Source organism: Pan paniscus, chromosome 9 (genome assembly GCF_029289425.2).
Source record: "Pan paniscus chromosome 9, NHGRI_mPanPan1-v2.0_pri, whole genome shotgun sequence".
NCBI lineage: Eukaryota > Metazoa > Chordata > Mammalia > Primates > Hominidae > Pan > Pan paniscus.
The window spans coordinates 96,635,893-96,650,156 of NC_073258.2; the positions used below are offsets into that span (position 1 = coordinate 96,635,893).

Genomic DNA, 14,264 nt, shown 5'->3' on the forward strand with positions numbered 1-14,264 from the left:
AAGTACTTCACCTGGAGAGGCGTCCCCGAGGCAAATTCACGCTCTCTCCGGCGTTTAATCCGAGGGAACTCGTGGAGTGCTTTAACTTCGCCTTCGCTTTTGTTTTATCTCCATTACTCCCTTCGGTTGCCACTGGCGACAACACTACTCGCCCACGCTTCTTACTGGAGGAGGCCTGCCCCTCCGTAGAATCCCCGCAGAGCCGGCCTGTAACCCCGGCGTTGTCTGCCGCAGCAGGCCTCGTTACGCGCTACCTTGTGACGTCACCAGGGAAGAGGCGGATTCTCTCCTACTACAGAAAGACGTCTGCTGTTTTGATTGGCTAGGAAAGACGTCCGTTAGGACGTGTTGCCCTTTCTGTGTAAGCTGTGAGCGTAGGCGGCCCTGAGGGGGTGTGTGGCAGGGGTTTCCAAGCCCAGCACCAGCACCCTTGCCCTTTTCCATCTGGGGTTCAGCCTAGGGTCCCCCCTGGTGGGCGGCTCCCGAGTCTTGGAGAAGAGCACGAGAACCTAGACCGCCCCCGAAGTGCGGAGACCCCCTGGGCAGGCTGAAAGATGGCGGCGGCGTCTGTCTCTGCGGCTTCTGGTTCTCACTTGTCGGTAAGAAGCAGTTGGCGCGAGTGGGCCCCACGTCGGTCCTAAGCGCCTCTTTGAGTTTCCTCACGTTTCAGGGCGCTGTCAGTCCGGCTTCTGACGCAATTCTGGAGGACGGCGGGAATGCCTAGATTGCCCCGCGCTCCCCAAGCTTTCATTCACTGTTCCTGTGTCGAAGCTGCACCCTCTGGCTCCCAGTGAAACTGGGCTGGCCGCCTCTGTTCCCCAGCCCTTATTCACCTTTTGGCGTAGCAACCAACCCCGGTTGCGTAACATTCCCAAGGGCCGGCTGGGATAACTGCCCACTCCCTGGCCTGCAAAAATGTAGCTTTTTTGGTCACGTGGGTTCAGCGGCCCCTCTAGGAAACTCGCCAGATCAGGTGAGGCGCGCCAGTGTGTTTAAGAGACAGTTGCAGAATAGTAGTCCGCCGTCTCTCGAGCGCTTACTAGTCGTTGCTTATGCTGTTTCCTATTCCTGCAGTGCCTCCCACTCCCATCCACATTAACTTCGTTGTGTGATACTCGTAGCCAGAACGCGCGCTTCCTGTCACCTAGCATTACTGGAACTTCAATGTGGAAATGCCCTTTTGGAGAGGCGACAGGGGGAATTGATTTTAAATATTGTTTTTGCCTCATCAAATGTCACCATCCAGTTTAGTCACTGGTATTCACTGGTATTTCTCAAATTGGAGTGTCGAATGCTTAGGTTTTTGAAAACCGCGGCATTGGAGAGCTTTGATAGGAAGTAAATGTTGGAGCTCTTATTTCTCCAGTTAGCAAATGTTCGATGCCTGGCATACTGTTAGGGTCCAAATGAATAGAATAGAAACCCTGCTTTGAAGGAGAAAAACACTGAAGAGAAACTACACGTAATTAGTGATTACTGCGCAGTACAGTTTAGGAAGTGCTACCGTAGTAGAATAATCTAGAGGGGAGTGATTAACAGTGCTTGGGTAGGCTAGAGAAGGTTTCCTAGAAGGGAAGATGGAGCTAGTTGCGTGTCGAAGGAATTGTGATTGCTTGTCCCAAGAATAGAGAAAGGAGAAAAAGGCAGTGCGGGAATTTTGGAGTATGTGCTAGAACAGTAGGTGCTTTTAGGAAACTTGAGATATTTCGGAATGAGAAGAAAATACGGAGGTAGAGCTGGATGAGGTGAATTGGAAACGTAGGTAAAAACGTGAAAAAAGAAGGATGGTGAGGGAAGGAACTAGAAGAGTATCAGGGTAAAGTTATTTTCTAGGATCTAGGGGGAAAGAGTTGGAAACGTTAAGAAAGCCTGGTCACCTTGGAGAAGTCAATTTCAGCTTTTGGAGACTTGTTAGAATTTGTAATAATGGGACTAGAAGTATTACAGTGTTTCAGCCGAATGGGAATTAGAAGTTTGCAGAGAGGGCTGGGGAAGTTAAGGAGAAGTAAGGAAAGCAGCAATTTAAGGTTATTCAGGATTAGGTCAGTAAAAGAAAAAAGTAAAAAACTATTGGAAGTGTCAGCAGATGGATGAGATTTTATAGGAGATGTGATTAAACTTGGGAGAAGAGGGCTTTTCACGGCTCTCAAAAGTTAAGCACTTGGAGACCGAACAAGGAATACTCTTACAAATGTTGAATTGAGTCTGGGTGCGTGGCTCATGCCTGTAATACCAGCTACTAGTGAGGCTGAGGCGGGAGGATCACTGAGGCTGAAGTGAGGTATGATAGTGCCACTGCTCTCCAGCCTGGGCGACAGAGCGACCCTGTCTCCATAAAATAAAATATTAAATAAACGTTTAATTGAGCTGCACTATGCCAAGGACACCTAGGTGAGCATTGGCACTGGGATATAGTCAGCTGTTAATACTTATACGGTACCCTTGACAGAAATACCAAAGACTGTTCATTAGGAAAGCATATTTTTTTTGTGCTAAGCTCAGCTTTAATAGGATTCTAAATATCAAGGGTACACTAAGAATATCTAGGAACCTCCACAAATCAAAGTATAACAACCATAACTCAATCTGCTACATCAAAATGTCTATTTTGGAAGTTACTGTTTCTCAAAACAAAAATGACTAAATTTAGTTGGTTTCTTGGTGCGTAAGAAAAGGTCCTGCTTAGATGTCCCATCAGAAATAAGGCTGCCATTTCCAACAGCGTTGGAAAAGCACTTAGCTTATCAAACAGCTGATCTTAACAGTAGGCAACATTTAAAAAAAAAAAAACATGTTAAAACTATACCATGAACTGAGAACACAACTCGTATTCAGATTTCACGGTTATGAAGATTAACAACTGTTATATTCAACTGTTTTCGACATTGATAAACCCATACGGAGCTAGTTATAAGTACATTGAGATGCTTTACAGGCAAAGATTTTTAACAAGTAGATTCATAAATAACCGTCTTTGGGAAGCAGTGACCATGTAAATCTCAAATGTGAACAGCATGGAAGTAGGGCGATAGGTTTCAGTTAGGTCTAGGTAACGTTTATTGAGTGATTGCTCTTGAATTGATAAACTTCGACTGGTGGAAAAGGCAGGAAAGCAACTATGATTGGGCATAATGAAATTAATTCCATATGGAAGTATGGGCAGCATTGTGTTGAAATACACAAGAATGTCTTTCATGTCAGCCTTGTAATGTTTTCACAATAACCTTGGTGATTAATGACCTAATCTCTTGATTTGTCCCTCTGACTTTTTAGATAGGTCCTTCGACCAAGCTGCACAGTAGCTCCATATTAATTTCCCTTAAAAATGTTTTATGGCTATCATACATTTTATAATATTAAATATAAGATTTACTTTTTGAGAATAATAAAATGAATACCTTCATGTTCCTCTTTGTGTCTTCTTCTTTCTTCTTCCCACACCCACCCACTACCACGTATTTTAAGATTATAATGTATGGTATTTATATAGGACTACCTGGCAGGCATAATCCTTAAAGACCCTTTTCATGCATTAACTCATTTAATCCTCACAATAACCTTCTGAGATTGGCATTAATATTTCCTTTTTCAAATGAGCAAAATGAGGCACAGAGAGGTTGAGTCAAAGTTCTCTAGCTAGTAAATGACAGTATCTTAATGGGCTTTGGATTTAATGGGTTTTGCTGTTCATTTGTTTGCCAGATATTAGAAACAATCTTGTATTCATTGTTATATGCTGTACATGGCAAATGTTTCTCTAGAGTGCAGTTCTCGAAGTATGGTCTCACAACCCTTGGAGATCTCCAAGACCCTCTCAGAGTCTACAAGATCCTTCTGTAATGACCACGTTTATGGTAGACTAGATCTTCTTTAATAAGTCAAACAAAATAACATATCCAACAGAGCGAATGCAGAACTAGATAAGAGAATCCAGCATTCTTTTTTTAAAGCAAACATTAAAGAGATCTGCAGAAATGTAAAATAGTGCCATTCTTTTCACTAAATCTTTTAGAGTGTAAAGGGGTCCTGAGAGAAAAAGTTTGCAAGGGGCAACTCTAGAGCAGTGATTTTTTTTTTTTTTTTTCCAGACCAGAGGCTGGGCTCTGGATTACAGCTCAGTAGTGGGTCATGGAATATGTACTGTGACTCAACCCGTATCATTTTCAAGAAAGAAGAGAGAGAAAATCGTTCAGCAAATATAACTGAATGAATTATCTGGTTCACAGAGTATGTGCGTCTTCAGCTTTACTCGGTCATACTAAATTGTTTTACCAAGTGATTATACCAACAACCCTCTTTATTTTATGTCCTCTTAAATGGATGGTATCGTCCCACTTGTAAATTTTTGCTGTGTGTGTGAAATGGTATTCTATTTTCTGATTTGTGCACCTCTTATCATTGGTGAGTATGCACCCTGTTTTTTTCGAACCTTTACTAGTCGTGTGTGTGTGTGTGTGTGTTCTTCTGTGAAATACCTGTTCATGTCCTTTGCCTGTTTTTCAGTTGGGTTGCATATATATATATATATATATATATATATATGTGGTGGATGTTAATTATCAGTCTGTTAAGACTGTTCCAGAGACATCTTGGCTGGTCTTTGATATCTTTCGATTAATAGTTGTTGTTACTTTTAATGTAAAATTTGTTAGTCTTTTTATAATTAGTGATTTCTATTTAAGAAATTCTTCCTTTCTCCAAGGCCTTGGTTGTATTCTTCTATATTTTTTTCCTACTTATTTTAAAGTTGGAGCCTTTTATGTCCTTAATTTACTTGAAATTAATTTGTATGCTGTGAGATAGGGATTCAATGTAACGGTTTTACTTAAAATACACAATTGTCCCCACACTACTTGTTGAAAATTCATCCTATCCCCAATGGTTTGCAATATGTTCATTTCCATATGTGTATGGGTGTGTTACCTGGCTCTTTGTCCCTTTGTTGTATTTGTCTCTCCTACTTAGATACCCACTTGGAGGTGGGGGGGTCATTTACCTCCTTGTTACTCAAGAGAAATATTAGCTATTGTTGGTCCTTTGCTTTTCTTCAGTAGAAATTCTGGAACCTGCTGTTGGAATTTTGATTTAGATTTTATTGAATTTCTAGCTTAATTTGGGTGTAACTGATACGTTTAGGATATTGACCCTTCTGTCTGAATGTTATGTTACTCCATTTATTTAGAACTTTAACATTTTTCAGTACTTGCATAATTTCATGTCTTGTATATTGTTCAGTTTATTTCTAGTTTTTAATTGTGTGATATATATTTTCATAAGTTGCATTTTCTAATATATAAAATTGCTGACTCTTACATATCTATTTTACTCAGCAATCTTCCAGACTTAATTCTCATAATTGAGGATTTTTTGTTTTGTTCTATTTAGTCATGATACGAAATTGGGATTCTTCCTTTTCAATCCTAATAGCTGTTATTCTTTTTTTTTCCTTAGTGTGCAGACTAGGGAAATGAAGTACAATGTTGACTAGAATTGATGTAGGTATCTTTGTCTTACTCCTGATTTTAAAAGGAATATTTCAAGTTTTCCACCATTAAGTATGTTTGCCATCTTTTCTTGTAAAACTTCATATTATCATAAGGAAGTAAGTTTTTAAAAAAATAATGGCTGCATGTTGAATTTTATTGAATGCTTTTCTACATTTGTTGACGATCGTATTGATGTTTAGTTTGGAACTGTTGCATTGATTGCACTGCTCAGAGCTGTACATCATGTTCCTCCACCATTGGACCTTGACTTCTCCAATTTTATTTCCTCAACATGTGTACACAAACTCTTTTTTTCAGCTAAACTGATGTATTCATTAACCTGGAAATAATTGCCTTTTATATCCATTTCTAGCTTGCCTATCAGAATACATGTCAATCTACAAGACCCAGTATCGATTTCAGCACTAATAAAGACCTTCCTTTACCATACTGTTTTGAAGCAGTGTTCTGTTGAATGCATCTGAATTTAATTTGCACTTAGTCTCTATTACATCCAATTTACCAGTTCCCACCTACTGTTTTGTATTTGAGTTTTATCTAGGTAATATCTTGCAGCTGTGTTGCATGTGCCACTTATAAAGCAAGTAATATGCATTTTTAAATTATGCTTCATACTTCACAGTGTCATAAAAAGATGTTCAATAAATATTTGAATTATGTGTTCCTAAATGAGATATTTGCCCTAACAACTAAAGGCTGCAGGAAAAGCTAGTGATCAGGTTAAACATTTTGCCTTTAATCCTGAAAGTTTCTCCTACAATCATATTTTGGTTGGAATAATTTTTACTGAATGCTTAGGGTCATGGAAAGATTAGTGGATTGGGAGTTAGAATTGGGCTCCTTTCTACGCAGCCTTCCTATGATATTTGTGCTATTTGTTAAATATAAAGAAGCCCAAAAGCTTTTGGTGATCTCTTAAAGGGTTGTAGTAATTTTGTTGAAAAGGATAATCTTTTATAAGTAATGTGCAGTTTCCTGTTTTGCAGAGGAAATGTATAGTTAATACTCAACAGATTTATTGAACATAATAAAACTCCTTTATTAGAACTTAATTTCTCCAGCAAAAATTCTACACCAACTGGGTGTCCTACAATTATTTTAATTCTGACACTGCCCAGATGTTGCTCAGACCCCCATACATTAAGGGGCTCCGTTTCACAAGACTGCCTGCCCCCAAGTCAGTCAGAGTTCGCAGAGCATCTGCATTTCTGCTCAGCTGACTACAAATTAAGGGATTCCTGCAGCTTTCCAAGAACGGCTCACAGTACTCAGGAAAGACTGTTCTTAAGCAATTTCAGTTTTATAAAGGACACAACTCAGAAACAGCCAAATGGAGGAGACATAGGGCAAGGTGTGAAAGGGCTTCTGTATCCTCTGGTGCAGCACCTTCCCAGCATATCAGTATGTTCAACAATCTAGAAGCTCCCCAAACCTCATTATTCAAGAGTTTTCATTGAGCTTTCATTACATAAATACATAATTGAGTAAATTATTGTCCGCTGGTCACTGGGCTCAATCTCAGTCCCTTACCTCCCCTAAGGTCAGGGCCTAGGGCTGAAATTTGTGACTCTTCCCCCCCACCCCACCCCCCTCCCAACACACACACACACAGACAGAGTCTCACTCTGTTCCCTAGGCTGTAGTGCAGTGGCCCAATCTTGGCTCACCACAACCTCCACCTCCTGGGTTCAAGTGATTCTCCTGCCTTGGCTTCCTGAGTAGTTGGGATTACAGGGCACACCCCCACACTTGACTAATTTCTTTGTATTTTAGTTAGAGACAGAGTTTCACCATGTTGGCCAGGCTGGTCTCGAACTCCTGACCTCAAGTGATCCGCCCAGCTCGTCCTCCCAAAGTGCTGGGATTACAGGCATGAGCCACCATGCCTGGCTGAAATCTGTAGCTCTTTATAATCTAGTGGTTGGTTTTTCTGGCAACCAGCTTCCAGAAGATGCCTTCAAACCTGAAGCTATCTAGGCGCCCTACCTTGAGTCCCTTCATCAGCCTAACAAGGATACCCTATCACTTAAGAAATTCTAGGAGTTTTTGAATCTGTATCTGAAACCAAGGACAAAAGACTAAATATATTTTTTATTATACCACAGGGCATACAGATAATAAAAATGTATATGTCATGAGGAGTGATATAAAATGGTAAAGGGCAAGCCCACTAACATACAAAATGTAGAACAGAGGTAGTTCCATTTGGGGAACTAGTTTGTTAGTTAATCACATAGTTAATGGGATTCCCCTGACTGGGCAGAGGGTGGTCGGCAAGTCACTTAATATTTTTGAATATTAAATGATAGGATTCTGGTGGGTTGTAAATAACCAATGAAAACTTGAGGTTCTCTGTGACATTTAAAATTAAGCTATGCAGTAATTGAGGATGCTTTGCAAGACCTTTGACAATATTATAAAGAATTGAAAACTCATCCTATTTTCCACTTACCTGTAAAACCAGATGCCAATTTGCCATTAAGTTTGGAAAATGACAAATACTAGTCTTTGTTATATATGAACATACTATAGTAGACTTAGCACTTATTTATTTGAGTACCACTTTTAAGACTTGGCCCTACCCTCCTAAGCTCTTTGTCCCCACTTTTGATTGTCATAGCCATAGTGTGTTTTACATTTATATAAATAGAAAATGTTTTATATTTGCTTTCTTAAATCACCTGGAAATTTGCATGATTTTTAACATGGAAGTAAAATCTTTAATTTTAAATAAGATTTAAATACAGTGCAGGTATTTCGATAGCCTTTGTTTCAGGAGATTGTTTACTGTTTTAAATATTCATTGTGCTCTTGTACTTTTATGAACACGGATTATTCTGGTAAATGTAAATCTTCAAAGGTAAGAATTGAAAAACATAGTTTGCTGTGGCCGTTTGAGGAAGGAAAGTGGATGACTGAACATTATGAATAGCTGGCAGTCATATCTTCCACCTTAGCCCTCAGCTTCTTAGTTACTTCCCCCAGTCTAGGACCATCTGTCAGTAGGAAGTCACCTACAACAAATAAAAGTCCACAGTTAGCATCTCCTGGGTTGAAATTATTATGTGGAATCCTAAATTTAACAGAATCTCATTCATGACAGAATGGTGTACTGTGGAAATAAAGTTTTATGTTTGAGTGTTTGATGGGCCTTAATGTTTTCTAATTATTTTCTTTTTTGTTAATTAAATGTAAAGTATTTGAGGCAAGGACAGTGCCTTATTTTCTTTCTGGAGTTTTGAATACTATAAATATTCAAGTAGTAGTTTGTTGATGGGGAATAGAGTAATTCAGTCATTTGTAGCAGTTTCTGGTCCTGTAAAAATAATGTTTTTATTTTTCTGAACGTATATTTCACAGTATATATTTTTAACTGCGGTATTTACATTCATTGTATCATTTAAGTATTTCTGCACAGCATTTGTATTCAAGTTGTATGAACATTATTTTCTTCTTGTGTCTGGCATATGGCTATATTCAGACTAATATGAAACACTTTAAAAGTTGTATTTCTTTAATGATTGAATTGTATTGTTTCTAGTCAGTGGATTTTTTCTGTTGTCTGTATGGACAGTCAATCTCAGTCATAAATATTTGTGATTTAAATCTGCTATTTGTGGTTCACACTTTTGAAAGGTAATTTGTGTCTTTATTTTTTAGAACAGCTTTGCTGAGCCATCAAGGTCTAATGGAAGCATGGTTCGGCATTCTTCATCTCCATATGTAGTATATCCTTCGGATAAGCCTTTCCTTAATAGTGATCTACGACGCTCCCCAAGTAAGCCTACACTTGCCTATCCAGAAAGCAACAGCAGAGGTAATCGAGCCTAACGAAATAAATGTTATTTGTGTTTTCTTGCTGCTTTAAAATTCTTAACTTTGTCCTCCATTATTTTGCCATTAGAGGAAAATATATTTCCCCTTTGCTTCCAGTTTCAGCCCCCAGAAAATATTATGCTTTTCTTGTATTCCTTATATTGATTGTTGAACATCATCATCCACCAAATTACTGATGCTAAAACACTTTGAGTCATCAGTGACTGCTCTGTAATCCCCACTATTAGTCCGGAATGAAGACCTTTTTTTGCTTCTGAAATATACCAAAAGCATACTGTTTTTTCTGCCTTTTTGTGTTCTCATCGCTTTGGTTCAGGCTTTCATCATCTGTAGCCCAGATGTTCATAGTACATTCCTCATTAATCTCCCTGCCTGTTTTCTCCTCCTCATCCCCAGTTAACAACATTTCTGTCATTTGTCATTCTCCATCATCTCTCCCACAAAATTAAAGTTTTAGCATCTCTTCATAGCTTACATAATAAATTCTTAATTTTTCATAACCTAGACTCTATATGCCTCACCAGCTTCATCCCTAACTTGTCTTCTGTTTTTTCCTTTCCCATCCTTTGCTCTGGCTACTTTGAAATACATTTGTTCCTGGAACCTGCCATCTGTATTAGTTTTCTTGTTGCCTTAACAAATTGCCATGAACTTAGCTTTAAGTATTTGTTATCTCAGTTTTCTGTAGGTCGGAAATCTGTGTAGGCTCATCTGGGTCCTCTGTTTAGAGCCTTACAAGGCTGAAATCAAGGCTTTGCTTGGGGCTCTGTTCTTTTCTAGAGGCTCTGGGGAAGATCTGCTTCCAAGCTCATTAAGATTCTTAGCCAAATTCAGTTCCTTGTCATTGCAGTACTGAGATCCTGTTGCCTTGCAGACTTTTAGTTGAGGACAGTCTTTGCTCCTAGAAACTGTCCTCCTTCCTTCATGTTTTCCTTATGGTCTCCTACGGTAACAGTAGGTAGTCTCTCATGTTTCTTTTTTTTTTTTTTTTTTTATTGTTTTTTTGGAGACAGAGTCTCACTCTGTCACCAGGCTGGAGTGCAGTGGCGGGATCTCGGCTCACTGCAACCTCCGCCTCCTGGATTCAAGCTATTGCTATTCTCTTGCCTCAGCCTCCTGAGTAGCTGGGACTATAGACACGCCCAGCTAGTTTTTGTATTTTTAGTAGGGACGAGGTTTCACCATGTTGGCCCAGATGGTCTCAATCTCTGGACCTCGTGATCCACCCGCCTTGGCCTCCCAAAGTGCTGGGATTACAGGCATGAGCTACCGCGCCTGGCCAAGTCTCTTATGTTTCAAATCTCTCTGAGTTCTGCTGTTACATTTCTCTAACCACAGCGGGAGAAAATTTTCTGGTTATGTTATCAGATTGGGCCCACTCAGATAATGAAAAGATGGTTTTGATATTGAATTTGTTAATCGTCTTTTAGATGTTTCTTCATCTGTATCTTTTAAAATACACCTACCTCATACTTTGTGTGAAGTTTAAATGAAATGTCTTTGCTTTATTTGGGATGCTGTGGCATTTCCTTTTTTTGAAAGTTGTGTTTAATCACTAATATTGCAACAATTCTATGTGTTAATGATTCTCTAGGTAAAAGAAATATTTTTGACATCGTAGGCTAAACAGGCATTTGTAAATTAGTTGAGGAACTTTTTTTGTTTCAGTTGGGATATATATTGTAAGTATCCTAAAAATCTCAGAATGAACCTGTTTTGTAAACTGGACTGATTGTACAGTAAAATACCAAGTAGGTAATGATATCCAAATACCAGCTTAAATCCTAACCTATAATGGGTGCTGAAAAGTGTTTACTGAAATAAATGTAACTAAATAGTGTGATGTCTTTTAAGAATTTTAGTACTCTATAATCACGAACCTAGAAGCCTCTTTATTATAAGATACTGTGTCTCGATGATAACGAAAATTTTTAATTAATGGTTAAAGCAACTGATAAGGTTCTACACATCAGAGTATAGCAGGTTGGCAATTTAAGAAAATTAAGTTGCATGACATTCAAACAACATAAATTTTAAAAAGCAAAAAAAAAAAAGTGACTGAAGCCCACAGTAGAGCAAAAATCAGTTGCAGTAAGTTTCTTATTCAAAAATAAGCACAAAACAAAATATCCATTTACAAAGTTCTAACAGGAACACAAAATCTAAGAATTAGATATTAATCCTTCAACTATAATATTGTATCTAGTTCTGATCTTTACACCCATGAAAGGAAACTTTTAAAAAGTTCAAAAAAATGACAAATTACTAGCAAAGAATAAGAAATATTAAGAAGGCAGATTTATTCACCGAGAATCAGAAAAATTTTAGCACAGCATGTTACTAATAGAGCTAAATTCTGCTTGAGCGCAACATCAGTGGTTTTAAGGAATAAAAGAGAAGTGAGACAAGCAGGGAGGAGACGGAGAGGAGAAATAAACAAGATACAAAGTAACCTTTAAGCTTTTATGCCTTTAGAGCATGATGCGGTGAACTGTTTAAGCAATGTCCCAGGATAATTATTACAATCCATTATCCTTTTATAGTGTTTTAATCCAACGATACTTACTTTCCAAATGGGAAGGAAAGACACAGAAATCACTATCCCCTTCTCACCCAGAAAAAAAATAAAGGCTGTGAGATATGAACAAAGACCAAGAGAGTTCAGAAAAGACATTTGTTGGGGATAGGGATAAGTGTGTTGGGGAGGTTAAAGGAGAGGAAAACCTCTCAGAGGAAAAACGAAATAATAGATAATCTGAGTTTTAAAGAATGAGCACAGTTCTATAAGAAGAAAAGTTCAACCAGAGTACAGCATGTGAAAGGTTTATAAACGTGACATGATTTTTTTTTTTTTTTTTGAGACAGTCTCACTCTGTCACCCAGGCTGGAGTGCGGTGGCATGATCTTGGCTCACTACAACCTCTGCCTCCCAGGTTCAAGCAATTCTCCTGCCTCAGCCTCCCGAGTAGCTGGGATTACAGACACATGCCACCACACCTGGCTAATTTTTGTATTTTTAGTAGAGACAGGGTTTCACCATGTTGGCCAGGATGGTCTCGATCTCTTGACCTCGTGATCCGCCCACCTCAGCCTCCCAAAGTGCTGGGATTACAGGTGTGAGCCACCGTGCCCGGCAAACCTGACATGATTTTTATTGCTTCATCAAGGACATTGTGGCTTAGTTTTTCTTACTGGGAATTTATGACAGTGAAGAATACAATGTCTAAAATAGTAGTTTAGTGTTACTACCTTGATTTGAGCTAAAATTAGGAATTTTACCCAACATTGCTTTTGCATGATCATTGGCAAACTTCAACACAGTGAAAAAAGCAAAGTCTTACTATTAATAGTATTATGAAAATAGTGTTGACCTCACAGGCCCTGGGAAAGGCCTCATGAGCTCTGCCCTCAATGTGCCTATGCCCCATATTTTGAGAACCACTGTAATCAAGGATATGAGTATGTCCAGAGTAGTATTTTGTTCACATAAATACTTTTTTACCAGGTGTGAGAAGAATGTAGATAGTAGCATTTGTTCCAGAATCTAGATGATAGCTCCTTGAGGCCAAAGACGGTCTTCACGCCTTGCAGAGTGCTTCACACATTGTATGTGGTCTATATGTTTGAGGGACTGAGGTTTACATCAGAAGTAAGTCTAAACTGAAGCAACAAGACAGAACAGGAGACTGATTAAGGAAAGATTTATGCATATTTTGTTGTGGGGAATGAGGAAGATGGAGAAATCTTTGAGTCTGAGATTTCTAGTGTAGATGATTAGGGGTATGATTAGGACAGATGACACAAAAAAAGCATACTTAGAGGAATTGATATAATTTTGGCTGTATCAAATTTGAGATGCCCGTGAATTAGATGGAGATGAATACTAAGCAAATGAAAATTAAAAAGTCAAGTATAATAGAGAACACTACTAATGAACTCAGACATCATCAAGGATACAGTAGTGGATGAAGCCTATGATTATAGAGGGGTTTCTCCAGAAAAAGAAAGTAGAGGGAGAAAAGGGCTTTGAAAAATACCACCATTTAAACAGTAAACTAAAAAGTAGGAAAAGTCAGAAAGGTGGAGAACTACCAAGACAGCAATATTAGAGAAATCAAAGATGGATATTACAGGTTTGCCTCCCCCCCGCCCGCCCCTTAATCTACAACAACATAAACCTGTGTTTATGTTAATGACAGAAATGTCCCAAGCAATAAATAGACCCAGGTGGACTTGAAGAACATTAGGGACTCAAACATGGCTAGCACTTTCCATCTTTTTTTTTTTTTTTTCAGCTTGTAACTAGCTTCATTTTTTCTAGCTACAAAAGAGCTTTTTTTTTTTGCCTAGCAGGAAACATTACTAAAAATTACTGAGTTTTAAGTTGAACCAGTTCTGGCTTTGATGTTTCGGACAAAAGTCCCAAGAAGAGAAGCAAGCATTATCTGGGTTTCAGCGTGTGTCCCTTGTGGATCAGTTAGCCAGATTTATCAAAGGATAGTAAAGTTGTAGGTATAGCCATGTTGAGGTAAGGGGAAACTCCCAGAAAAAGAGGTATATAAGTCAGGGAAACAGTTCCAAAGATGTGTGCTATACTTCATATAGCAAAATAGAAGAAAAATTTCAGGAAACAAAATTAGGAAATACAAAATATAATGAAAAATATGAAATTTATCAGGTATGACAAATGTGATTACGTCAACTCAAAAGCCAATATATGCTTTTTAAGTAAAACCTGAAATAAAATGAAACAAAAAATAAATAGCTGACAAAGGTGTTTACTACCATACAAATAAAAACGATGGATGGCAGTACTACTGTCAAACAGTTAGTATAGGCAAATAGCAGCTTCATGTAATACTAAATAAAAACAAATAATACCTAGTTTAAAAGTGAGAAGGAGAAATACCCAAGTACAGA

General features: G+C 38.5%; 1 protein-coding gene across 17 annotated transcripts in view; it reads left to right on the forward strand.

Moving 5' to 3' along the window:
- CEP57 (centrosomal protein 57) overlaps positions 1–14,264 on the forward strand; it is a 161,570-nt gene that overhangs the window by 628 nt on the left and 146,678 nt on the right. For 11 of the 17 annotated variants that reach the window (XR_008620253.2, XR_010113381.1, XR_008620255.2 and 8 more), the window contains exons 1-2: positions 12–599; positions 9,168–9,324. Coding sequence is in view for 9 of the 17 variants with exons in the window: in XM_063608239.1 (XP_063464309.1) it covers positions 555–599; positions 9,168–9,324 (202 nt within the window). In the remaining 8 variants the exon portion in view is untranslated. Of the gene's footprint in view, positions 600–4,088; positions 4,402–5,451; positions 5,496–9,167; positions 9,325–14,264 lie in introns of those variants that run through there. The other 6 variants (XR_010113379.1, XM_063608240.1, XR_008620256.2 and 3 more) reach the window with 5 other exon arrangements.